This window comes from Physella acuta, unplaced genomic scaffold (genome assembly GCF_028476545.2).
Source record: "Physella acuta isolate Inbredline_101_S28 unplaced genomic scaffold, ASM2847654v3 ptg001461l, whole genome shotgun sequence".
Classification (NCBI taxonomy): Eukaryota; Metazoa; Mollusca; class Gastropoda; family Physidae; genus Physella; species Physella acuta.
The window spans coordinates 17,736-45,544 of record NW_026732976.1 but is presented as its reverse complement, the minus strand read 5'-3'; the positions used below and the strand labels follow the sequence as shown (position 1 = coordinate 45,544).

At 37.0% G+C, this 27,809-nt stretch overlaps 1 protein-coding gene across 1 annotated transcript; it reads left to right on the top strand.

The window, feature by feature from the left end:
- The first annotated feature begins 24 nt into the window (after nt 1-24).
- LOC131928082 (uncharacterized) lies at nt 25-27,783 on the top strand. The gene is made up of 5 exons (XM_059283992.1): nt 25-128; nt 18,715-18,915; nt 21,080-21,333; nt 22,492-22,654; nt 23,141-27,783. The coding sequence occupies exons 2-5, from the start codon at nt 18,792-18,794 to the stop codon at nt 26,071-26,073; spliced, it is 3,474 nt and encodes a 1,157-aa protein (XP_059139975.1). The 5' UTR covers nt 25-128; nt 18,715-18,791; the 3' UTR covers nt 26,074-27,783.
- Nucleotides 27,784-27,809: the final 26 nt, after the last annotated feature.

Below are 27,809 nucleotides of genomic sequence, written 5' to 3'. Positions count from 1 at the left end.
ACTGGCCTATTCTTAGCTGATTCTCACACAACTCAGCGAGCTGAAACCTTTGTCATGGCTGGGACGTAGGTCACTGTGAACACATGAAGTTCTTTACAACAATTTACGCCATCAAGAACACACTGCAAGTAAGTGAATTGTATAATATACTTAGATTAGAATAAAAAATAAGATGAGGTTATTATTTTGTTATTATAGCGACTACCTTTCCTCCCCTAAAATCTTTTATAGGCCACACCACTCAGACAGGCTTTGACCTAAAATGGGATTGTTTTCAATGTGTATGAGACGATAATGTTCTGTACCACCAAGTGTTGTCTGCGGTTTAGCTGCCTAAAACATTCGTCTAATAATTTTTATAATAATCATACATTTAATCGATTTACTATTAAGCTGTCTGATAAAAGGCGAATAAAAAATTGCGCAGTTTCAAGCGGTTCCGTATAGTAAGGCTTGATATTGATCCTCTGAAACGCATGTTAGGCAAATAGTGAGATGAGGTCGCCTCTTAACAGCTGATTGGCTGCGGGAAATAAGAGCTTCATTCCAGGTTTGTATTAGAATGCCTGTGCGGAAAGAAAACAAAATTGTGAACAAGCGCTTAGTTTCCTGGCGTATATTCAGTGTTGAAAGCTTGTAGGAAGTCAATGCTCATTGTTTATAGGTTGCAGCTCAATGCAGTGAAAGATGAATTAGCTCTAAAATAAAATCAGACGGTGAATCTAGGTCGTTGGCCTACCCCGGTTTGTTCGTTCAGCTGTTAATGGAAAAGTAGGTTGCTAAAAATAAACTTGCTTTGTTGTTGTCACGACTTAATGCCGTGAATGTTTGCATGCCTAGACTAGAATGTTTTTGGAAAAAAATACAGATCTACATCGAAACTTTAAAAACAATCAGCATTAGTCTATTTCCATGTAGCCATTTTAAAAATGCCATTTTTTGCTACCTTTGGTTGCCGGCTACACACTGCCATAGGGCGAGTCGCCAGAGCTGCTAGCTAGACTAAGCGAAGTCACAGTTTTTATAAAAGCGCAGGGCAGGCCTATTCATGATTCATCGTTAATGAATATGTGGGGTTTCTGACTAACTTTCGTCGCAGTAAGAATGCTATTTATTCGTTGTTTTCTTGATTATATTAGATCTAAGCTAAAACACACGTTATTTTTAGACTTTATTTAGATTCCAGTCTAGAGTCTAGATTGAACTAGAGATCTAGATCTAATCTAGATTTTAGATTTGTCTAGAAACCCGACAGTTTCTGGCTAACGTTAGAAATGAACCTGATTTCTAAAGCTTACCATTTCATGGATAATTAAATTAGCCCTAATTTGTGTTAATTTAACATAACCTACAATCAACTAGATTTAGAATCTAGAACTACATAATCTACATAATACATAGAGATCTAGACTAGATTCTATATCTACTATCTAGACTCTAGATTATAACATTAACTCTTAGACTAATAGACTCAAGTACTTGACTTGGTTAATAGTAGATCTCGCTCTACTCTAGTACTCTAGTAATCTAGTCTAGATCTAGACCTAGATCTATTACTAGATTCTAGATCAAAGTGTGCAAGTAATAATAGTAGTAGCCAGTTAATATTATTTATTAGGCCTATTATTAAATAATTTAGGCTTACTAATTTCAACATCTCTCCTGGCAAGCCCAAAAAATTGGACTAGAATTAGATCTAGATCTAGGCCTATTCTGTATAATAATCTAGATTTAAATCTAGCCCAATTGTATGTGCAGTGAAGTGTACTTCATTTTAGTCCTTATTTTTACAATTCAAACAAAATAAAGTGGATGATTAAATTACTAAGCCTAATTCTTCGGTGAGTAAAGTATGTTAGATCTTGATCAAGATTCTTTTAGCCTATTTTAAGCTATTTTTAATTTATATTAATTATTGTGGAAAACATTATTATTATAGAGGCCTTATGTTTTGTATTGTTAACTTAATTAATTGTAGACTGTTTACTATGTAAATATATTAGTATATTTGTCATGACTCATCATCATGACTGTTTGCTAACTTTGTTTACTTACTAAAAAAAAAACTTAGTTGTGTTTGCCTACAACTCTAACAATTTTTAAATACTTTAATTATTCACTAAACATATGATATGGTTTGAGTGTTCTTGAACATCATTTATGAATACAAATGGTGGCTGGAATTTAAGATTGTGAATGAATCTCCTGCTCAGTTTAGGCCTAAGTACATTTTAAAGTAAACAATATGTGGCTGCTGACATCAGGCTGTAAACAACAAATTAGCGGTTGGTTGCATCTATTATTTTATTTATTTAGACCAACTAGATAATCTCTGATCATTATTAATCACAAAATAAATTCTGGTATTTTTGTGGTAAATACATTCGGGAACGGGGCCGCAAGGTTGAGTGGTAGAGCATACTGCAGCTAACACGAAAGTCTTGAGTTCGAATCTTGGATGTTTATGAGTCCACCCAGCTCTTATGGGTACTGGAATTAATTCTTCTTTTTGAGCCACATGTCTTGGACACAAACGGGAAAAGATGATGATGAATACTTTCTGGTATTTTTATAGGACTTAAACTTAATACATCGAATATAGAATCTAGTTCTAGTTGTTAGTTGACTTGATAATCCTTATAGGGATAGTTTCAACTATTCCCATTTTCATTTTCAAATAATACAAAAATGTTTGCAAAATATCTTGCGATTACACTGTTAGAAATTTTTTTATAATTTGCCATTGGCTTCATAGATTAAGCAAAAAACACTCTAGTTTTATGAAATACCTATTGATATATATTTTGTAGAGTTTCTTTTTTGTATAATTGACTTTCAGTTTCTATAAATCACATCGTAAATACATATGAGCTTCTTAGAATTTACATGAGACCCCTTTGGGGTGTCGTGCAGTATCATATAACATGAAATAAAGTGATGGTTTATCATTTTGTTATCTGCGGATGTGCAGTGGTATAAACCAAGTTCTATTTTACATTTTTTGCTTATAAAATATTTAATAATCTGGATGGTGGCTTATACTTAAGGAAACCCTGTTTAATCTTAAATAAGGGATGATGATGTTTCAAAAAATATCGCATTACATAGTATAATATAACTTATGGAAAGACCCTTTGTGTTTAATCTATAATTGTTTTTTATACTTCTAATAATAAATTTTTTTTAAAATTTAAAAACACAGAAACTGTCCCTTTATTATAGTTCAATTTAATTAACCCCTTCCATTACAGAGAGATAACATTTAGACTGAGCTTTAATTATCCCCCCCCCCCCTCCTTCCCTGTCTGGCATAACCATACTAATTAAAAATCCACCTAATTATTCAAAGGTTGTGGTGACCCTTGAGTCTGCATAAATGACTAAATAAGCTGGCAGTGTTGCTTATACAATCTGTTTGAAAATGTTTATGTATGTAGTATCATATGCAATGGGAGTTATAACACACTGACTTCTGATTTTTTATTGTGGACTACTGTCTACTATATTCATAGATTGTCAGATTTCAACTTATCTATGACTGTAATTGCATTTTAGTTTGTTCGTTGCCGTTCTTATTTTTGTAGGTTTACTAGGTATCCATTATTAATTTTTAAAAAATCTCTGTGCCTAGCCTTAAATTAAACAAATACTTCTAATTTTTCTTTGATTTTTATTGTTGGAAGGGATTTCCTCGAACACAATTGAGTATTATGTGTCAACATTTTTTGCGCCAAATAGGCAGTTGACTCGGATTTCAGCCTGCTTTTTGTTTTGGATTTGCTTCCATAGGCTTTGTCTAAGAACAAACTACAAGGCATTAGTTGTTTGATTCTGGAGTTGTCTCTCCTAGAAGAGTTGCTGTCCACAGCTATTGAGGCTCATCTGCCATGGGGTTCGACTATTTGGTTTAGCAACCATGAGCTTTACAGACTTGACCAAGCCGACCCCTAAAACTAAAACTGATACATTACACTAATATTATCTGAAATTCTTATTAACTAGCTATGGAAACCAAGCTGAAGCCATCTGCTACACTGTTAGGGAGGAGTATTGAGATTATATTAATGAGATTGTCTGTTTAGATGACTAAGTAAATTAGCACTGTACAACAAATATTTCTTTTAGGAACTTTCGTGTTTAATGTGTGTATTTAAAATATTATTTAGTGAATCAATACATTTAGCATTCCAGAATTTATAATGCGATTTAGGCTTACTTTGAAATCATTAAAAGTTAATAACAGTTTTTACTGTTAAAAATCTATAAAATATTCCTTTAACCGATTTTAAAATTGCATAATCTTTCATTCACTGCTTAAGAAGAAATTAAATGTCACAAATCTGCGCTGAATTTTCTTTTTTCTTTTTTTTTGCATAATAATTTTTTGAACTCTAAAGATACATTCTTTGCGATAAGGCTCTGTTGGAAAATCAAATGATTGGTGTAAATAAATGTCAGTTCTTGTTAGACATTACAAACTTAGTGATAGAAGTACTCTTTCATTTGTGTTGGTTTAAAAAAAAAGTTTTTTTAATATTTATAAGTTTAGTAATTCTCCCCCTTCCCCTGTGTTCATTGGATGCCCGCGCCCTTCTCTGGTGCTATTAAAACAACTGCAAAAAATGTGTTATTTTTGCGTAAGCTTTAAATTTTATTAACAAAACATTAACTTTTTTAAAGACTGAGATTAAGCTAATTATCTCTTATCCTCCTTGACTACTGGTATTCATTAATGCCAGTTCCTTCATTACCCATTATCATCCCTTCATTGTGAATAACTGTCCTTTCATTATCTTATATTGTCTTTTCATTATTCGATACTGTCCATTCTTCATTAAATACTGTCCATTCTTCATTAAATACTGTCCCGTCATTATCAAATACTGTCCTTTCATTATCAAATACTGTCCTTTCATTATCAAATACTGTCCTTTCATTATCAAATACTGTCCTTTCATTATCAAATACTGTCCTTTCATTACTTAAATTACTGTCCCTTCATTTTCCATTAGCACCCCTTCATTATCTGCTAACTCTCTCATTATCCATGACCATCCCTTTATTATCCATTACTGTTTCATTCATTATCCATTATTCAGACTGTCCCTTTATAATCCATCACAGTCCCTTCATTATTGTTCTTCCTTATCTGTTACCAGGTTTGTTTACTGTAGTAGGATCAGGTACACAAGGTGTGTTGTGTGTTTGCCTAGGTTTACTCACAAAATTCTTTAGACAGGACAAAACTATGTCAGAAGGTTTTTATTAGCACTAGAACAATTATAGTTTGTTTGGAGATTAAGGGCTGTAGAGTTCAAGACTTCTAGTTTTTCGAGTTAGTGGTTGGAATCTTGTGTTTTTCTAGTCACCTGTGAATGCCTGTTGTGGGGCTTAGCGTTTCTAGTCTACAAATTAAATACGTTGTTGGCAACAAAAAAGCTACCATCACCTTTGCAAACAATATACACTTACTTATGTTGTTCTTTTTAAATCTTAATTCTATTTCTTTCCTTATAAAAAAAAAGTTATTTTTCATGTTTATGATTATTCTTGTAAAATGTTAAATTGTTATGGCCATCTAGCTATATATGTTACATATTCATTAATTTTAAGCTAAATGCAGTGGGTCGTTTTATTTTGCTTCAGATTAACACACTGTAACAGCTGCAGTATTGTGACCAAAAAAATTTGATCCATTCTTAAACCTCCTGCACCATAATTTCAGTTATTACATTCAATTGCTGGCTGGTGAAGCCAATCTGACAGGAAATATAGGGAGAAAATCTGGCCAGTGGTGGTGAGTTTCATGGAGATACTGAGTAGCTTGTAAATTGAGTAAATAATTTATGTGAATATTGTATTGAGTGACTATGGTTATGTAGCCTACTTAAAGTATACGCATACATACAAATGTACATGATGTCCATACATATTCATATTTGTACACTTGTACTGACATGTACATATTCACACACACCTATATGCTCACACACACATACACACAATGTTCACACACACTTGTGAATGTTTTAACATACACATACATGTTCACATACAATTCACACACACATATACCTACATGCTTACACACACATACTTGTTAACACACATACATGTTTACACACAACATTCATGTTTACACACGTACATGTTCACACACACACACACACACATGTTCACACACACATACATGTTTTTACACACATGTTTACACACACTCACACATGTTCACACACACATTCACACACACATATACCTACATGCGTACACACACATACTTGTTAACACACATACATGTTTACACACAACATTCATGTTTACACACGTACATGTTCACACACACACACATACATGTTTTTACATATGTTTACACACATTCACACATGCTCACATACACGTCCACACACACACACATGCTCACACACACACACACGCTCAAACACACACTCACATACATGTTTACACACACATACATGTTTACACACACATACATGTTTACACACACATACATGTTTACACACACATACATGTTTACACACACATGTTTACACACACATACATGTTTACACACACATACATGTTTACACACACATACATGTTTACACACACATACATGTTTACACACACATACATGTTTACACACACATACATGTTTACACACACATACATGTTTACACACACATGTTTACACACACATGTTTACACACACATACATGTTTACACACACATACATGTTTACACACACATACATGTTTACACCCACATGTTTACACACACATACATGTTTACACACACATACATGTTTACACACACATACATGTTTACACACACATACATGTTTACACACACATACATGTTTACACACACATACATGTTTACACACACATGTTTACACACACATACATGTTTACACACACATACATGTTTACACCCACATACATGTTTACACACACATACATGTTTACACCCACATGTTTACACCCACATGTTTACACACACATGTTTACACACACACACATGTTAACACACACATACATGTTAACACAAACATACATGTTAACACAAACATACATGTTTACACACATACATGTTTACACACACACGTTCACACACATACACCTACATACTTAAACGCAAGCATACACACAATCATACACACACATAAACACAACATGTATCCGCACACCCGTAAATTGTATAACCGTTTCCCCACGAGTGAAGAGGCTAAAATGTACTCTACGTGGCTCTGAATACGTTATAATCAAGCGTTTAACCTAAGATGTAAACATGTCACTATCCTAACACAACGATGCCAGCAATCCCAACCATCCATTTCGTTTCCGTCTAAAGGCGGATTATCAATTTTAACGTTGGATTCACGTCTTGTGTCGAATGCCGGTTTCATCAGTGGCCGGGCCAGATGTTCGCTTGTCTGGCTGTATTTGCTTGCTGGCGCTTCCCTTCCATGGCCCGTTCTGCTTCCCAGAGGATTTGCAGTCGTCAAAATTATAGATCGGCTGGCCATTCATGGGTGCGCTGTTGTTGGGTGTTGTAGCACACAGTCGACAGCCGTTATTGGTTGGGTGCTGTGTTGTAGATACGAAAACAGCCGTTATTGGTTGGGTGTTGTGTTGTAGATACGAAAACAGCCGTTATTGGTTGGGTGTTGTGTTGTAGATACGAAAACAGCCGTTATTGGTTGGGTGTTGTGTTGTAGATACGAAAACAGCCGTTATTGGTTGGGTGTTGTGTTGTAGATACGAAAACAGCCGTTATTGGTTGGGTGTTGTGTTGTAGATACGAAAACAGCCGTTATTGGTTGGGTGTTGTGTTGTAGATACGAAAACAGCCGTTATGGTTGGGTGCTGTGTTGTGTTGAAAGGCGGAAAACAGCCGTTGCGGCTAAAGTACACAAAGTGAAAGAGCCTGGCGTTCTAGATAAGTTTTATTTTGGTGAGCGCGCATTGAAAATCAAATAAATCGCGTCTATGTAACAGCCGGTGTTATTTTGCTTGCAAGGCTGCGGGTGATGAAGAAAAAAAAATCGCCGTGAACACATTCGCCTGATTGTATTACACTGTAACAGTTGAGCTCATGGGCGTCGACTCGAGGGGTGCCGTAAGCCAGTGTCCCACCACACTACACACACGTAGACCTACATACACATAATGTATGTCAACTTTTATGCCATAAATGGACAATGTATTTGAAGTCACAAACTGCATACTATTTGAACGCCCAAAAAAAAACTTCACACTCTTTATAAAATGGTGGGCAGTGTACGCCCATGGTTACAATGCAGTTGTGTTTTGTTTTCCTTGTTAAAATATCTGTTTACGTCTAGATCTATATTTGACTACGAAATTATTTTATTACTTTTCGGAATTGCAAAAAAAAAAAAAAAAAAAAAATGCATCACTAAATAGAAGTCCGGCGTATCAAATTCCGGTTAAATACGTTAACTTGAGAACCCTCACTACGATAAAAACCAAACGGAGACCACTGCTTGTGCGCAGTCTAGATTTGTTGTTCCCCATCCGTCGGTTCTCTCGTCCGACCTTCTGGAGAATTGATTTTTCTTTTTGTCTTGCGCTCCGTAGCCTTTGTCCCTGTCGGTTCATGCAGATTTTCTGTCTTGCTAAGCTGCGCCGTGGACGGCCGGGGTAGGTAGGACATTTATTAAAACAACAGCTTGAGGGCGGGTAATCATAGCTGATTAGATGGTGTCCGACTTGCTGAGTCGAGCAGGAAGATAAACGTAAGGGGGAAGAACTCAATACTAAAGGGCGTGAGTTGAATGGCAAGGGGTCGTTACTCCAATTGAAAGAGTTATGGGTTGAATAATTGTAGAGGTCGGGTGTTGAATTATAGGTCGTGGATTGAATAGGGGAGGGGATCGTTTGTTGAATGGGTCGAGCTCGAAGGGTCATGTATTGAATGGGAAAGGGTCATGGTTTGAACTTTTAAGGGGTCGTGTATTGTCGATAACGCAGGAAGTCAGTGTTGCGTATGTTTGATTATTTGTTTTACGAATTTAAGGAAGATTAACATGCTACTGATAGTTTTGGGACACTTAGTTTTAAATTATTTGTAATCTTTGTTGACATGAATTGTAATTGATTATTTCATACACGTCTCTCCCCCCCCCCACACACACACACAAACACCAACAATGTCGCATAATCAGTTAGTTTTTATGAAATCTCTCAAGATTAACATTGCACTAGTAGTGCTAGGTCAATTTGTTTTAAATTTTTTGTAAATTTTGTTGAACCCAATAATCAATTACTATTCCGTAACCACCCCCCCCCCCTCACTGTACCCTCACCCCAACCCCTCCACAGTGACTAATTAGTATGCCATTGAAACATTCTCCCCACAAGAACTCCCGACCTGAGGACTGAATTTAACACCCCCTTATCAGAGTCGTAAACACCACATATTTCTGCTGACGTCTGGTACTTTTGTACTTCACGCTTGGCTGGTTTTTACACTTTCAACCCCGCGCCGGTTGCTGGGAGAATCAGTTTTATGACGTCAGTAATCACTGGGGATATCACACACGGGTAGAGACCCCCCCCCCCCCCCCCATACACACACTGACACGTGCACCATAGAGGTCGGAGAATCCTTTGTATGACGTCATTAATCACTTGGGGTATCACACACGGGTAGAATCCTCACCACCCCCCACCCCCGTTCTCCACGGTCAGCAGTTACAAACGGTTGGAGATTTTTATTACGTCATTAATCACTTGGGGTATCACACCCGGGGTCAAACTTCCCCCCCCCCCCCCCCGCGCCCGTTCTCCACGGTCAGTAGTTACACAAGGTTGTAGAAGAAACAAACCACACCACTTAAAACCTAGTTAGCCACCACTGTGTTGACCGTGCTTGATCGAATGTAATCAGTTTCCCCAACAATAGGCTGTTATATTGGCCATTGTCCGCGCTCCGCTAGCCACAGGTACACCATGAAACCGGACCCCCCCCCCATTCACCTTGCCGCCGGCCCGTCCTGTTTAGACATGCGCCGCGGCCATGAATATCCAATTTGGCATTTTTCGTTCTGATAAGTATCTGGTGGTGGGGAGGGGGGTCTACACTGGACACTGGGCTTCTAATCTGATTGCGTCCTTTTTAACAAGAGCCCCCATGCTCATTGGTTGATAAACTTTGACCCATGTAGGGTAATGGAGTGGTACGCACTAGCTTTAGCAAGGCACAAGTCAGGTGATGTTTGAATCATCTGATCAGAACAGTCTACAGATGGCTTCTAGACAGAGAAGAGGTAATTATAGCCGTTTCAAATGCTTGCCACAATTTCGTCTTATTTTTTTTTAATATTTTAATGGTCGGTAAAAAAAAAAAGAACAAGTTTTAAGCGGATTGGGTTTTTTTTTCTATTTTTTAGTAGACCGTATAAGTAGTTTTATTAAACCGTTATTTCATAGTGCTGACCCACACTATCTTTTCATATGCCTAAGTCACAGAAACAGATTAACTCTACTTCATCTGCCCCATCTTCGAAAGGGAAACTAGACTATTATTTAGGAATCTCTAGTGCCGTATATGAATAGCCTACTTGGTATAGCTTAACTGTGAGTAAAATACCTACAACTCTATTCCCAATTTACATAGTGCTCATACCCATTGACTGATCAAGTTTTTGTAAAGTACCTACAGACTCGGGTCTTTCCTTGACGGTATTCCCGTGATATTGTTTGTCTTTGTGCCAAGTGGCTGCTTTTATGTATTCAGTCATGTATTTTGTCTGCTTGTTGGCGTTCACGCAGCATTCCCCTATACCCAGCACTGATAGCTACACGCATGGAAGTAGTGTAGTTTAATTGGTTCAGATAGTCATTGTTTGCCGTGAAGGGTGGTGGTTGTAGGCATTGCTGTCGTGAAAGGTTGAACGAACTGGCACGATGGTGGAGGTTGTACTTGTACACATCGTGGTGTACGCGTTTCTGGTGTACTCACTCTTGTTTAGCATGAAGGTTTGAACGTTGTGGCACATTTTTTGTACGCATATCTGGTGTACTCTGTGAAGGTTTGAACGCTGTGGCACTATGGTGGTAGTTATACACATTTTTTGTACGCATATCTGGTGTACTCTGTGAAGGTTTGAACGTTGTGGCACTATGGTGGTGGTTGTACACATTGTTTGTACGCATATCTGGTGTACTCACTGTCTACCATGAGGATGAAGGCTTGAACGCTGAGGTACTTTTCTGGTAGTTGTACATATTTGTGTTGTACGCAGATATTTGGCGTACGCATATCTGGTGTACTCACTATCATGTACAAGGCTTGAACGTTTTAGCACTATGGTGGTAGTTGTACACGTGTGCTGCTCATATTTGTGTTGTACGCACATCTGGAGTACGCAGATCTGGTGTACACTTTGAAGGCTTGAACGCTCAGGCACTGTGGTGGTAGCTGTACACATTTGTGTTGTACACATCTCTGGTGTACACGTTTATATTGTACACATGTCCTTTGTCCTCACCCTTGACCACCACGAAGGACATAGCGCACTGGTCCAGTTTCCGTTGTCTTCCCGACATCACGTGATCTATAAAGACATCCGATGCTTATCTTTTGTAGGCCTGTATAATCATAGGTGATGCATTTTTTTTCTTCAATGCCATAATGTGTTGTTGTACGATATTTTTCGAAATGACGCATGTTCTCGCGTGGTTTGCATAAATATCAAAAGTTCCCGTCTGTATCTGTTGTTAGCGGGGTGTTTTTATGTAGTGTGTGTTACTGATATTGGTGGTTTGGGCTTGGGGGAAGAATCACAAAATGATAGAAAAAAAAAAGCTGTCTAGGCCGTAAGGCTGTATTGTAACACAATACAATCGTTGTCGGGACATTAATTCTTAGGTTACGCTTGGGTTACTGTCTAGACAAGTAGGTTAGGGTTAGGCCTGGGTTAAAGTTTGTAACCTGATGCTTCTGCTGTGTTTGAATACGGTTAGGGTTGGTGATGGTTAGATCCCATAAAGCAGTAGAGTTGTATAAACAAGTGGGTTTGGCTTGAGTTTAAACTCGTAATGTAGCATAGGTAAAATAGTGTAATTGTGTTTAGATAAATGGCTTCTTTAAACTCGGTTGTTAAGAAACTACGCAGTTAATCCTCTTAAAAACTGACACGCTATTGGCAAAGCGCTTTTCTTTACTATAATTCAAATAACTGCTATCTTAATTAGCTGGAAATGTTTACTCTTAAATTTAGTAAAGTTCTTTTATATTAGAAGATAAAAAAAATGACGTGTCTGTTAATTTATCAATCAGAAAACTCATTCTTAGATAAACAGTATTTAAAATAATTAACCGGCGCAACAGAACTAATAGACTAGTCGGTTAAACATATAATTTCACTTTGTTTTATTTAATCATTTTTTAACTCAGTGCTCGACGACATTTTGTTAGGCTTAGGCGGACACATATTTGTTTTTTACTAGATCTATATTAAAACTCTTTTTACCGGTGCGCATTTATTGAAAAAAAAAATCTCCGGTAGGGTTTTTATTTAGCCGAGAAATTATTTTATGCAAATGCATCGATTTATTGTCAAGTGTCATATATCATAGGCCCTAAAGTATTTTTTTTTCGACGGCGTTATTTTTTCCATTTTAGACGGCTGCGACTGGTTAAAAAAAAAATTAGCAAAGTTGGCTGAACGCGATAACACATGACGTCACAGACGAAAAGTTTAGCACTTTCTAATAATATAAACCAGCGGGGCAGGGGTCGGGTAGGGGTGAGATTAAGAAACACGACGAACCGTACGCTTGTTTACTACCGTGACGTAGGCCACAAGACGGTAGCGGTGGTGTTGTTTTTTTTTTTTCTTCACCCCACCTCTCTGCGACACAAAATGGGGGCCGTGAAAATGTGGCGAATTTTAATGTAATGGCTAGATCTCGATGGAAGTCAGACCGCCAGCAGTTCATGCCCAGACAGACAGAGTAGTGGGGGGCGATTGGACAACTTGCGCAGACATGAAAGTGAAATGGTTACAGAAGTTTGTTTGAACTTCTCATTGGTGAATGTAGGCAGACTTGTAGTGTCGCCTGCTGTGTGAACTCGTCTCTCTCTCTAGATGATCTACTTATGGCGGTGAGTGGCCTGAGCTTGAATATTAAATGTGCGCAGTTTTATATAGAGTGTTTCATTTTCAGTCTTTGGATGTATATCTAGAAAGTCTTATTTAAAAAAAAAACAACTTAGATCTAGATCTCTAAGTGAGACTAAGCATTGTAGTAAAATAAGTAAACTGTTAGATTTCTATATTGTAACATTCTGGTTGTTAAATTAAGCTTTTAATTTTAACTCTTGTTATGTATGTTACTCTAGGTTATGTATGTATGTTACTGTGGAATCTAAATATTTTTTTACTTTTTTAATATTGTGGTTTTCTTTTAATTATGGGACGGCATGGTCAACTGGTTGAGCTTATGACCACTAACCCAAATGTCTGAAGTTCAGATCCTGGGCTCGAGGCTGTAGGGTATCCCTGAGTCTACCCAGCTCTGATGAGTATCTGGCTCACATTAGGGAAAGTAAGGTAGTTGGGTACAATGCTAACCACACTATCCCCCTGTATGTCGTGTGTCAGATTAACTCTACTTCATCTGCCTCATGTGTCTTCGCACAAACCATAAATGATGGTGATGATTCTTGTGTTTCACTTAAATAGATCCAGATCTATTATACAAAATATAAGTAATTTGTTTATTTAACAAGATGTGAACAATGGTCTAAACCCATTCTTTTGAAATGTTGCGTTGTTTTTGTATAATAATAAAACAACATATAAAGACAAAATAAAGCAGGTTTTCTAAATGCTAACTTTACCATAAGTTGTATGAGGTGGATACAAAAAATTTAAGATCTAACTAGTTGTCAAGTTGGGTCATAGAGTGCAACATATTTTAAACCCAGCGTGTGTGTCTCTGTATGGTAACCAGAGCTGGGTGGAAGAATTTGTGAATAATAAACTCAGGATGTTAGGTGACCCTTCTACCCCAATGTGACCCTAATGTAAAGGCCACAGATAAATGCCTACATCCAGGTAGTGAAATTGTAGGTAGGACAACCACCTGTGAACTTTGAAGGTGTTTGTTCTCTCCGTATAGTGTATCTCAGTGTCAAGAAATAATCCTGTTCATTCAAACATTTGTCATACTTCATCAATAATGTGTTTTTTTTAACCTTTACCACTAGTTTTATTCTTGTCATGTAAACAAAAATACCATATAGATTGCAGAATGATTAAGGTTACAATTTAGTAGCAGTAATACTCTTTCACAGTGCCTACCACTGTATGTATGCGTAATTCAACAAACTTGAATTCTACTTCATCTGCCTGAAGTGAAAGAGGAGCCTTGCTTAATAAACTTTCATAGTAATCTAACCCCGCTACACAAAAGGTGAATGATAATGTCACTGGTTAATGTACTGGGGTTCAGGTTCAAATGTAGACAAAGGCTTCATGTCTAAACTGGGTTCAAGTTTACCTACAAGCTAATACACAAAAAAGTGTATGATTACATTATTGAACAGACTGGGGTTTCAGGTTTAAAACTTAAGCTGGGATCCTTGTAATATTCCCAAGTCCGTCCAGCTTGCCTAATAATCAAGACTGATGACTTGTGTCGCAGATGCACTTTTAAACAAAAAAAATATTTTTTTCTACAAGCTTATCTGCTGTTAAAAGCTATCTTTTATACACTATCTTTAGAAGCTGGCCCTTAAAGGAAATGATAGTTTTTACTGAGATAATATACAACCATGTAGGAATTTTAAAACATTGTTTTATATGTTTTGTTGTGTGGAGGTACATAAACTTACCCTCCAGTGAATACTTGTATGCAGTAGATACTGAAACATAAAGGGACTAACATTCCTTTCATTTTTCTCCTGACATTGCTCCCTATTGGCAACATTTTATGTATATATATCTTGTATAGGTTTATCAATTAAAAATGCAGTGTTAAAGTCATTTATTTTGCAATTCAATCACTAGAAATATTTTGGTTCTGCTTGTAACTGTTAATCAGGCAAGTCATTCTTCAAACAGTATCTATTTTAACTATGTCTGGTATTTGTTTTCAATAAAATAATAGCTGTGCTTAAAAAGGTCACATTAGCTCTGTTAGTTAAGTGGGTTTGTGCTTTCCTATTCATATTTATTCTTGGATTATAGAATACCCGTTTCAGCTACTAAAAATAACTGTAAAAGTGTGATGTTGAATTATCCCTTTTCTATTTCTGTCTGACATTTGTTCTCTATCCACTCCCCTCTTTCTCAAGTAGTTGTAGATAATTCTTGTCAAATTAGATAAGCAGTTTCAACACAAGTAGTTAATTAGATCTGTCTGCTGTACCTTGCCTTTCCTTAAATAGAGGATTCAGGTTAAAAAAAAACAATGTTCAAGGGCCGTTTCCTTTTTAATATTAAATGGGCTTACATTTTAACAGATTATAACAGGTCACCCCCACGCATCTGATTCTCTCCCCCCCCCCCCCCCAACAGGAAGGTCTTGTTGTAAATAAGTTGTTTATTTTAAAGATGTACTTCATGAAGTGTGTTGACATATGGCAATCTTGTTGTCTCTGTTGCTCTCTGTCATCACATAGACTAAAGCTCTCCTTTATAGATATGAAACAGTGCAACAACAGTACCTCACACTACTAAACATTTGTTTGTCATCACAAAGTTCATTTGTATCATGCTCTCCCAGTTGTCTGCTGTGTGCATGTGTTGACAAATGTGTTCTGTGTTTATGTTTTTATAGGATTGTTGACCTTTGTCCTTAAGGATGTGAGGTCACTTTTAAATTTAGATCTCTGGCTTTCTTATTATGGTATTCTTTACTATGGTTTGTGGGTTTTCTTTTTGAGTTTCTTTTCAGTCAACTTCGTTTTTCCTGTTGGACTTTTTTAAGCGATGCTGCTAAAATTCCATATGGTTAAAAAAATTTAAAAATAAATCACAATAACCTTTTATCTGTGAATATTTAATAATATCTATTAATTTAGTGATAGTAAAAACTAAGTCGTTCTAAAATAAAATGTATTTCACTTATTGATACTAAACGTTGAGTCAATTTCTGAATTAGTTAAGATGAGTATACCTTTATAAAACTTCCCCTGTTGAATCAACGTGAAATAGGTGATATTGTCTTCTTCTTACTAACATCTGCTATGCTATCCTGTTAAGCTGATAACAGAAGACAACTTGAGCGATTTTGATTCAAAGACTAAGTATTGCTTATACTTAAGCTTGCGGTTGGGCATGGTGCTCACAACGTTATCCCTTCATAAGCAGAGGTCAAGAAAACATGAACCATATCTCCCCAATAAATTGCTAGGTGTAAAGAAGAATTAATTTACTACTTTCTGTTTTATACTAATTTAGTAAATAGTTTTAACTCCTTCAGTTTTAACATTGTCCATACAAAAATAATTTTGTGTATGAAACATTTGTTGAAAAACTCTTAATATTAAATTCAAATATTAATAATAAATAAAACTTCAGCTGCTTCTTCTTGGCTTTTATTATGTAAGTAGGTACGAAATTTGAATCAAATTGAAGGGATTAAGAATAGAAAAGTTAAAGCTGAAATGAGATAGATTTATGTTTAATTTAGAGTGTATTTAATTAGCTTGTCATGAGGTTAATGAGTCCCTGGGGCATCCTTAAAAACCTGGATTAAGTAACAAGAAGGAAGAAGTAGCTCTTGTGGTGATTAAGGTGTTGGATGATGCCTAGCCTATGTAGGCTTATAACATTTTTTATTTAAGTTGTATGAAGGATCCCAGTCTTCATGAGAGATTTTTTTTTTATTAATAGAGGTTTTGAAAATGATTTCTCTTGTGGTAAGATCAAGTGAATTAGAGTTGGTTCTCAATTCAGTTTGCACAAGGATATTTGCTTTAACAGAGGTTTGTGAGGCAGTAGGAAGCTGTTAAAAGTTATTGAAGTATTTGAAGATTTTAATATTTCTTTCTTATATTATATAGAATTTAAAAATGCTTTACCTTACATCATTCCTAATTATATTTTAATTATTTATACCTGTGAAGATTTTAAGAAGATGGCATGTGAAAAAAAAAGATTAAATAGCTGTGCTAATTACAGGAAGTGTAATGCATGCAAATAACCTGAGAAAATTCAACATAATTTTTTGTTTGTTATGAAAAGTTTTTCTTTAAGTATGAGGCCTTAATATTTCCTGGTTTTATTTTCATTTTAAATACACAACATCAGTAAGTTTTTCCCTTGCAACTAGATAGTATTGTAGTAGTAGTTTTTTTTGTCTTACCAAGATAGTTTAATAGCTTTGTTTTTCTAGCTTATCTAAACTTTTTTGGGTTAATTAAGATTATCTTTACCTGCGATTATAACTCATTTTTTGCATATTTGAGTGGTTTTTCCCACTCATTATAACTAGTGTTCCTGTTCATCATTTTAGCTAACTCTGTCAATACTCCTCCTGTTTACTTGAGATTTAAACTAGTGTTTCTGTTCAATAAGTTTAATTACAAATGTAATTTCTCCCATTATTAAACATTAGAATAGGGCTTTGCAGTGTAAAAAAAAAATAGTTTCATCATCTAATGAACTAATTCTGCATTTGATAATGGATTTTGAATTTAATAAAAAAATACAGACACAGATAACCCAGAACTGGACACTAATTGTATAAATCTAAAGCTTCCCAGAACTGGACACTAATTGTAAAAATCTAAAGCTTCCATTTTGAAAAGATGTAGAATGCCAACCTGTTGCCAATGAAAATAATAAATCATGCAGCATATGTGACATAGGGGTGTTTAATGTATTAGTGTTAGTTATTTAGCTATACATTTTCACTAAGTTGTTCATTCTGGAAAAATGTTATTTCACCAAATGAAACAATGTGCATATGTTATAAATGTATGCATATTTGTTTAAATGATTTTTGGGAATGGCTGCTTATCAGTTACATTAATGAGGTCAATCTAGCTGTGACATCTGTTTGAGAATGGGTTATGGGAGGATGATTGTTATGGGGGTTATGTAAATTTTTCAGTTTTATGGGTTATGGAAATAATAGTCTGGCTTATGGGTTTTGCACGATAGACTGCCTTAAATGGGTTATACGCTGTAGTTGACTGCTTATGTAAGTTAATTCCTGAGATAAAGTTTGGTGTGCTAGATTATAATACAAGGTATCTTTAATCTTAAATATTTTTTTGTATGGTGAATTAAGGTGGTTGTGACAACAGCAATTCGATGTAGCTTAAGGGTAAATCATGGATGGGTAGTATAGCGCTTAACTGCTAACCTGAGTTTGAATCCGAGGTGCTGATGAGGCTTGTTAGATGGGGATAACTCTTGTTCTAAGAGAGAAAACTCTTCTTTCAAACAACTGATGTGTAGCATGAGATATGACATGTAGGCTGTAGTCTGGATTAGTGAGTAATATGGTATTAGCAAGAAGTAGCCTACGTATGTCAGGAAAAAAATTTTACTGTTTAATTTCTTCCAATTTTATAATTCGAAATGTGGAAGACACATCTTAGAGTGAAAATAATTGAAATTATACTATTGTAAAATGAAGAAACACCCTTGATTCTTGATCATCATAACATTTTATTCCACTTAGGCTTCTTTACTTAAGATATAACAGTTGTCTTCTCTTTCCCTAGGTTTAAGACCTGAGAACAGATACCGTGGATTTGGTGGACGTGTACGCCCCCCACCGCCTTCCCCACCGCTTTATCAGATGGCAATGGTACGACATAGCCCAGCTACCCAGGCCACATCTCGGCCCTCATGGTCGTCAGCCACACCCACATCGTCCTCACCACCAGACATGGATGAGACAATCAGTCATTCAGGATCTGCAAGTAAGTTCACAATAGATACCTTAGCTTGCTTTCAATTATTTTATAAGTTCACAATAACTATCCTACTGTGAGTTTAATTTCTTTTGAAAATGAAAATCTACAAATGTATAGCCTATCCAATAATAAACTCATGTTATTGAATGTGAAGATATGTAATACATTTTAAGATTTGGGTTTTGTATGGTTGTGCTATAGAACATAATATAGCTAACTTTAAAAATCAACTCAGCTAGGGGAGAAATCTAAAAATAAAAAAAACGCATGCTTTGCAAATAGGGCAAAGACCATTGGGGCAAATCCAGGAAGAACTTGGTGACCCACACCCTGCCTTCCCCAGATGTTGATTCCAGCCTATATGGGTTTAAAGTTGTATACCATGGTAGATGTTGACAGTATCAAAATTTGATACTGCTTGCAACTGCCCCACACCTTATTCATTGTTTAAAACTAAGTAATAACGAAACAAATATTGTGATCAAAGGGTATCACAGTAGAGGTCATTTGCATCAACATAACTAGTTAAACATGTCTGCCTCTTTAAGAGGCATGGCTGTTTTATTATGGATAAAATGTATTAAAAAAAAAAAAAAAAAAAAAAAAAAACTTTTAATTTGTAGTTTTAATACACCTTCCAATTGCTCCCAGTAATTCACTGTATTTTTCCAATAGTTCCTGGCAGTCAATTTTTACACTGTTTTTACTATAATTCAATTTTTAAAATGTTTCTAATTTCTCAAGAGTAATTCTGGTTTTACAATTGTCTCTCAGTAATTCCATTTTTTAAAAATAATTCCTCCCAGTAATTGAATGTAAAGTACAACAGTTTTTCTATTGTTCCCAGTAATAGAATGCATATTCCCAAATTGTCCCCAGTAATTGAATATATTGTCCCCAATAATTGAGAATATTTTGCTGAATTTTTCCCAGTAATTGAATACATTTTTCCCAATAGTCCTCCATAATTGAAAATATTTTCCCAATCGTCTCAAATAATTAAATATATTTTTCCCAATTGTACCCTGTAATAGAATATATTGTCCCTAATAATTGAATATATTTTCCTAATTGTCCCCAATAATTGAATATATTTTCTTAATTGTCCCCAATAATTGAATATATTTTCTTAATTGTCCCCAATAATTGAATATATTTTCCTAATTGTCCCCAATAATTGAATATATTTTCCTAATTGTCCCCAATAATTGAATATATTTTCCCAATTGTCCCCAATAATTGAAATAAATTTTCCCAAATGTCCCCAATAATTGAATAATTGTCACCAATAATTGAATAAATTTTCCTAATTGTCCCCAATAATTGAATATATTTTAGGGGTCGGCGTGGTCGAGTCGGTAAAGCTCATGGTTGCTAAACCGAAAAGTCTCGAGTTCGAACCCTCGGGCAGATGAGGCTCGTTAGCTGGGGACAGCCACTCTTCTAGGAGAGACAACTCCAAAAATAAACAACTGCTGCCTTGTAGTTTGTTCTTGGTTGGACAAAGGCTATGGAAGCAAATCCAAAAAAGAAAAGCAGGCTGAAATCGGAGTCAATGGCCTCAATGGCGCATAACCAGTTGACACGTACCGCTTAATTGTGTTGGAGGCGTGGTCGAGTCTGCAAAAAGCTCATGGTTGATAAATTCGAACAAAGTCTCATGTTCAAACCCACTGGCAGATAAATCTCGATCCCCTTCAACACTAATAATTAAGAACGAAGAAGAAGAAGAAGAAGAAGAAGAATATATTTTCGCAATTGTCCCCTGTATTTGAAAATATTTTCCTAATTGTCCCCAGTATTTGAAAATATTTTCCCAATTGTCCCCAGTATTTGAAAATATTTTCCCAATTGTCCCCAGTATTTGAAAATATTTTCCTAATTGTCCCCAGTATTTGAAAATATTTTCCCAATCGTCCCCAATAATTGAATATATTTTCCCAATTGTCCCCAATAATTGAATATATTTTCCCAATTGTCCCCAATAATTGAATATATTTTCCCAATTGTCCCCAATAATTGAATATATTTTCCCAATTGTCCCCAATAATTGAATATATTTTCCCAATTGTCCCCAATAATTGAATATATTTTCCCAATTGTCCCCAATAATTGAATATATTTTCCTAATTGTCCCCAGTATTGAATATATTTTCCCACTTGTCCCCAGACCTTCATGGTGCAATAGGTGAGCATAGACGGACAAGCCGCTCATCCTCAGTCTCCTCCGGGGGCTCCAGCACCAACAGCGCTGATGGGACAGAGTCCACCCGCCAGCAGACCCAGAGCAGGCTGTCTCTCACCCTACAGTCTCACTCCTCAGTGCCCGACTCACTTGACCACTCATCTTCACTCATCATACAACCACCGGTCACTCTTAATGGACCTCACCTGGATAAAAAGGAACTTCCAGAATCAAAACAGGTAAGAACATGGTTCTGTCTAGTTGTTTATTTTTGCACTGTTCACTAGTGCATTATGGGACTGAGACTTTATTATCAAAGCTTGACAATTCTTTTATTTAAAAAATGCCACAAGCTATAACAAGCCTATGTAGTAACTTAATGTAGCTTGTCAGAGTTTACTGTGTTGGTTAGTGTTTTGGTTACTCTGTTCAACAGCTTCTGCATATATTTACGTCCTAACTAAAGAAAATAAATTGGCAAAGCAAATATTAACACCATGCACTATCTCTGACACTTAACCCAACCCACCACTCCAAACCCACCACACCACACCCACCACACCCAACCCAACACACCTAACCCAACCCAACACACCTAACCCAACCCAACACACCTAACCCAGACCACCACACCTAACCCAACCCACCACACCTAACCCAACCCACCACACCTAACCCAAACCACCACACCTAACCCAACCCAACCCAACCCACCACACCTAACCCAACCCCACACACCTAACCCAAACCACCACACCTAACCCAGACCACCACACCTAACCCAAACCACCACACATAACCCACCACACCTAACCCAAACCACCACACTTAACCCAACCCACCACACATAACCCAACCTAACCCACCACACCTAACCCAACCCTCCACACCAAACCCAACCATCAACACATAACCTAATCCACAGAACTATTAAAAAAATGTAAATACTCATAAAACAATAATGAAGTCTCACAAGAGACCAGACCTTATCAGTAACCTTTATAATGCAGGCTGATTCAAAATAAAATGTGTCAGTGCTTTTTTCTTCATATGTCAAAATTTTAAGTGTTATTCTTTTAACATTTAAAAAAGAAAGTTTAAATTCTAATTAACCTGCTATTAATTAATTTTTAAATAAAATATGTCAAACCACACACATAGTTGATTTATTTAAAAATCTAAAAAAAATCCTAATTAGCCCTAGTAGGTAATTTAATATTGTAATGAATATTTTAATCAACTAAAGTATTAATTCAGATCTATTTTATTTTTTGTAAAATGGGTGTTTATTTTACCACATAATTGACCATGTATAACAGCTGTTATAGTAAAATGTTTCCCTCTATCAACTTTCTCATTAGTGAATGAATTAATTGGCATGAATGCAATTTTCCTAGTCTCTTCAGATTGAGCTAGAACGAAAGATGGCCGCACTTTCATCTGGTGATTTTACAAGCTCGCTAAAGGATGACTCTGGGCCATTTGGCTTGTTTATGGGAGGCCAGAATGTTGGACAAGTTAGCCAGGATATTCACACCTTTCCAGATCTTAATGTTGCCAGTGAGTTTCACAGGCTAGGCTACTGTGGTGTAGTTTGGTGTGAATTTGTTGTTGTGTGAGATGAGCGACTTTTTTTTGGTTGTAAATTGTAACATTTACTATTTACAACAGTGTGTGCGTGTGTATGTATATATATATGTGTGTATGTATATATATATATATATATATATATATATATATATATATATATATATATATATATATATATATATATATATATATATATATATATATATATATATATATATATATATAAACATATATATATATAAACATATATATATATAAACATATATATATATATAAACATATATATATATAAACATATATATATATATATATATATAAACATATATATATATAAACATATATATATATGTATATACACACATATACACACACACACACACACACACACACACGTATATATATATATATATATATATATATATATATATTGAATGTTTGAATTATTCTTTCTTCTAGAGCAAGGACGGCCCATCATTGGCCCCAATAACATCAGCAGCTCATTTTCTCCACAAGTCACAGAGCCAGAGGTGAGCCGGCTGTTCAACGACAGCTTCAACCCTGCCATGCTGACTCAGAGCGTCCAGCAGGAACTGAACCACATGGGTCTCCCCAACTTCTTTGACAACATGACATCCACCTCTGGTTCTGACTTAGGATCTATCGGAAACACCTCCCCTTTCGCTGGAGGCTTTGGATTCCAGCCGTTCATGAGCGACAGCAGCAGCTTGTTCAACACCGGCTTCTTCGGTGCTGGCCAAGGTCTGAACAGCAAGAGCAGCAGCTTCTTCTCACCACAGTCGCAGAGCGGGTTCAACAGCGCGCCTGGACAAGGTAGCTTTAGCGGCACCTCAACGAATGCTTTTAGCGGCACCGCTGGGGTGCCCAGCTTCGGCAGTGTCTCGTCATCCAGCAGCTTCTCCAGCGCACCATCCCAGAGCGGGGGGTTCAGCGGATCTTCTGGGTTCTACTCCCCGAACCGCCAGACCAACGACTACTTCTCTGCGCCATCTGGAAGCTTCCAGCCGTTTGGTTCTCAAGATTTTAGTCTACCGCCACCTGCGCAGCCTTGGAGAGGGAGCGGAGGAGGAACCGGAAGCGGGCCGTTTGCCAGCAATCTTCCGGAGTCTGTTGCCAAGCATGTCACGTGTGAGTGCTGTAACAAGCAGAAGAAATGGCCACACACCCTGGATTGCCTGCACAGCTTCTGCTTCTCCTGCATTGCTTCGAGGTACAGCTCAGCCGACAAAACCATATCTTGTCCAAAGTGCCCTCGCAAAACCATCGCCAAGGATGGGCCTTGCAGCATTCTCCTGGACTACCAAGGCGCCAGGTACATGAGAGAGAAGCTCAAGACCTTCCCCTTCAGCTGCACTGGCTGCACAAGAGATCAGGAGGCTGTGACCTGCTGCACAACTTGCATGGCTTTTCTGTGCGCAGAGTGCAAGGAAGGTCACAAGACCATACACCACTTCCAAGGCCACACCCTCACGCCTATTACTAAAATTGGCAAGTGCGTGGACGGGGACTACAAACCCCTGTGTGAGAAGCACGTCACTGAGCCCCTGAGCAAGTACTGCTGCACATGCGAGCTGATGATGTGCGACAAGTGCGTGAGTGACCACCACCACCCCGAGTCCCCCAAGAACAGCCATGACATCCACGAGATCTATTACATTGTTGTGGAGAGGCTCAAAACTTGGAACGAGGATGCCAGCATCAAGCACAAGGATGTCGTCGAGATGACCAAGAAGGTGCCTGTGATACTCCAAGCCATGGACAGCAAGAGGCGGGGCATCCGCAAGCAGATTGAGGACTACTCTGACTACTGCAAGACAGTTGTGGACCAGAATCGGATGGCTGCTCTAGAGATGCTGGACAAGACCCACGCTGCGATGGAGAGTCATGTGATCACATGGGCTAAGATCATCTCCGGCATTGAGCAAGAGCTGGAGGCTGTGTCATCTTTCAACTCCAGAACACTTGAAGGAGGATCTATACTGGACCTGCTCAAGCTGCTCCCTACCATGGAGAACGAGTACAAGAGATGCGTTGCTGGTTATGCTGACACAGTCAAGGACACAGAAGGCATCAAGGTAGACATCAAGTTTGATCCCAACTACAAGGAGTCTCACACTGTGCTGAATCAGAATTTTATGTCCATTAGCTACACTGTCAACGACATAGAGCAGAAGGTCTCCCCCACTCCTGGATGCCAGAGAAATGAGTTCAGCCGAGGACGTACAATGTCCGACTTCAATGTAGGCGTCTCAGAGAACCCGGACTGCAACTACCAGAGGTGGTCCGCTGCCCCAGATTCCATGTCTATTTCCACCTGGAACAACGTCAGCGAGCGGGACAGGAAGAATGGCACGTTCATCCCTCACCTGAACCGCTGCCGCACAAAAACCTCCTACATTCACATGTTTGGTGAGTACGGCAGATCAGAGTACGCGTTCACTGAACCAAGCGGTCAAGCTTACCTGAAAGATGGATCCTACGTCATCTGCGACACCAACAACCACCGTATTGTCTACTACAACAACAAGCATGAGTTTGTACGCACCATAGGCCAGCCTCCAAACTTGCCTCCAGTAGCTGAAGACTCGGAGAACCGAAATAACGGACTCAGAAACAAGGGCTTCACCAGACAAGAAGGCTACCTGTACTTCCCTAACCGCGTTGCCATTTGTCCAATCACACAAAATATTATCGCTACCGAGCGTCCTCCAAGCCATGATATCCAGATCTTCACAATTGAAGGAGAGTTTGTCCGATGTTTTGGCGGAAACATCCTGCAACATCCCAGAGGTGTTACCGTGGACGAAGACGGCACCATCATTGTCGTGGAATGCAAAGTGATGAAGTTGGTCATGTTCTCCCAAGATGGTAACTTTATAGTCTCACATTCCCTCACTAAGGATCTAGAATTTCCAAACGATGTAGCAGCCAAAGATGGTAAGATCTTCATCAGCGACAACCGCGGCCACTGCGTACAAGTCTTCAACTACGATGCAGAGTTCCTGTACAAGATTGGCAACGAGAGCATCACTTACTTCCCGATCGGAGTATCCATCAACTACCTAAACCAGGTAGTGGTCACCGACAACCACAACACATTCAACATCACCGTCTTTGATATAAGCGGGCAGGTTCTTAATATATTTGAATCTGTCAGCAAGCTAGCCCAATGCCACAATGTGGCCGTGCACCCTAGCAGTCTGGAGCTGATGCTGACCACCAAGGATTGCAGTGTCTACTTCTTCAACTACGACCCCAACGTTGCTCACCCGCTCACTCCACCCGCCAGCCGGCCGGGTCATATCCTCAACTCGAGAAGAAGCGGGCGCGGCAATGGAAACGGCGGCTCAACCAGTTCATCCTTTTATTAACACCTTTCTCCCTGTTCGTTGACATAGGTCTGATTAGCTGTTTTTCTATTTTTTTTGTTTTCTGTGGTTAGTTAATGCAGTGTGGTTTCATGATGCTGTTTCACTCACTCACCCATCCAGCACAGGACACCTCTTCTGTTTCTTGTTAACCTGTTATAGCTATGGACCAATAATACAACACCTCAAGTCCAGAGGAAAGCATTTAATGTGTCCTGAGGCCTGTTTTCTACAAATAATCCAAAGTGTTACACTGAATTGTTTCCTTATGAGCTGCATAGATTCAGTTTTTTCATTTTCTTCATATATACATATATATATATATATGTTGTGGGAAAACCTTTAATTATTTTTTTTCCATATTGTTACTTGTTGTAATGAGATGTCGTCATAAACAGGTGAGATCTTTTGTAATGAAATGTATTGTTGGAGAACTATTTTTTTCTTGTTTATGTTAAATGTAAAAAATGTAAATCGGTTGTGTTACAAAAAATCTAATTTGTTGAACGGTTACAAGAGACAACAGAATGTTTTTTAAAACCTATAAATTTCAGGGTAGGAGGTGTTAAATAAGTATAGAGAAACATGGATTTGTTGAAATAGTTTTTTTATAAATAGAATCACTTTTGTTGATATTCTTATACCTCATTTTCAGTGATAACTCCACAGGAAATCATCATGAATTTCTCTCCCTTGTTACATCCATCTTACCTTCCGTGATAAACATCTGACCGTGGTTGGTGAACTAATTAACTACATTAACCTATACACATTTTATAAAAGTCTTATAATTTTTAAACAAAAATTAATAATATAAAATGCCAAAATGTTGTTTAAAATCATAAAACATTAATTTTTATGTGTTAAAAAAAAAGATCGACAAAAATGTTTATATTGGGTAATCCTTTATTTTAAAATTTATAACCTACCTTGATTTGCCACAAATTTTTAATTAGTTGTAAGTTCAGTGTTATTATTTTATGAAAGCAATTTTGCGCACTTCTTTTACAATGCTTATCAGAACCTACCAGGTCTTTTCCACAAATTGAACTGTTGCTGCTTCAGGATATCATTGATCAAGTCTGAGTTGATCTTTATTTGTTCAGCTACAGTTGATTTACTTTTCATTCTCGCAGAGTAGATATCAAACATTTTGTTGTAAAGATTTTTTGTTTTTATAAAGATGATTTCTTATTTCATTTTGGAATAACAACACGGCGTAAAAATGTACACGTTTAAGTTTTTTAAAAATACTTAAAGAATTTTTCTTGTAGAACACTAATCTGTTTACTAACAATTTTTTATATTTCTAGCTGAATTTAACAAAACAGATTTTTAACAATAATCCCAAAAGGTGCAACAGTTCATTTGTTAATATCAAATGTTAAATCTTATTTTTTGAGTTAAATATCTGTGTTATTTGATATTGTGAATTGATATATTTTTAAGAGGCCATTAGTTATCTACTAACTCATTGTTATCACTTCATGTATGTTTGTAAGCTGGTCTATCATCTGTGCTTTGATGGTAAATGTTAACTTTCCCCTTACAACCTTTCACAGTACTTGATGGATCAGTAATTAAAATTAAGTGACTTGTATAATTCACTTCTTAAGTTTGGTATGTTCTGCATTTTCTTGTAAGATGTCTATGTACCAGTATAGAGTGTTTTAGATATCAATGTTTAATTTATTTTTTATCTTTAGTCGGTTGATACAGCTTACATACAATCATTGTTT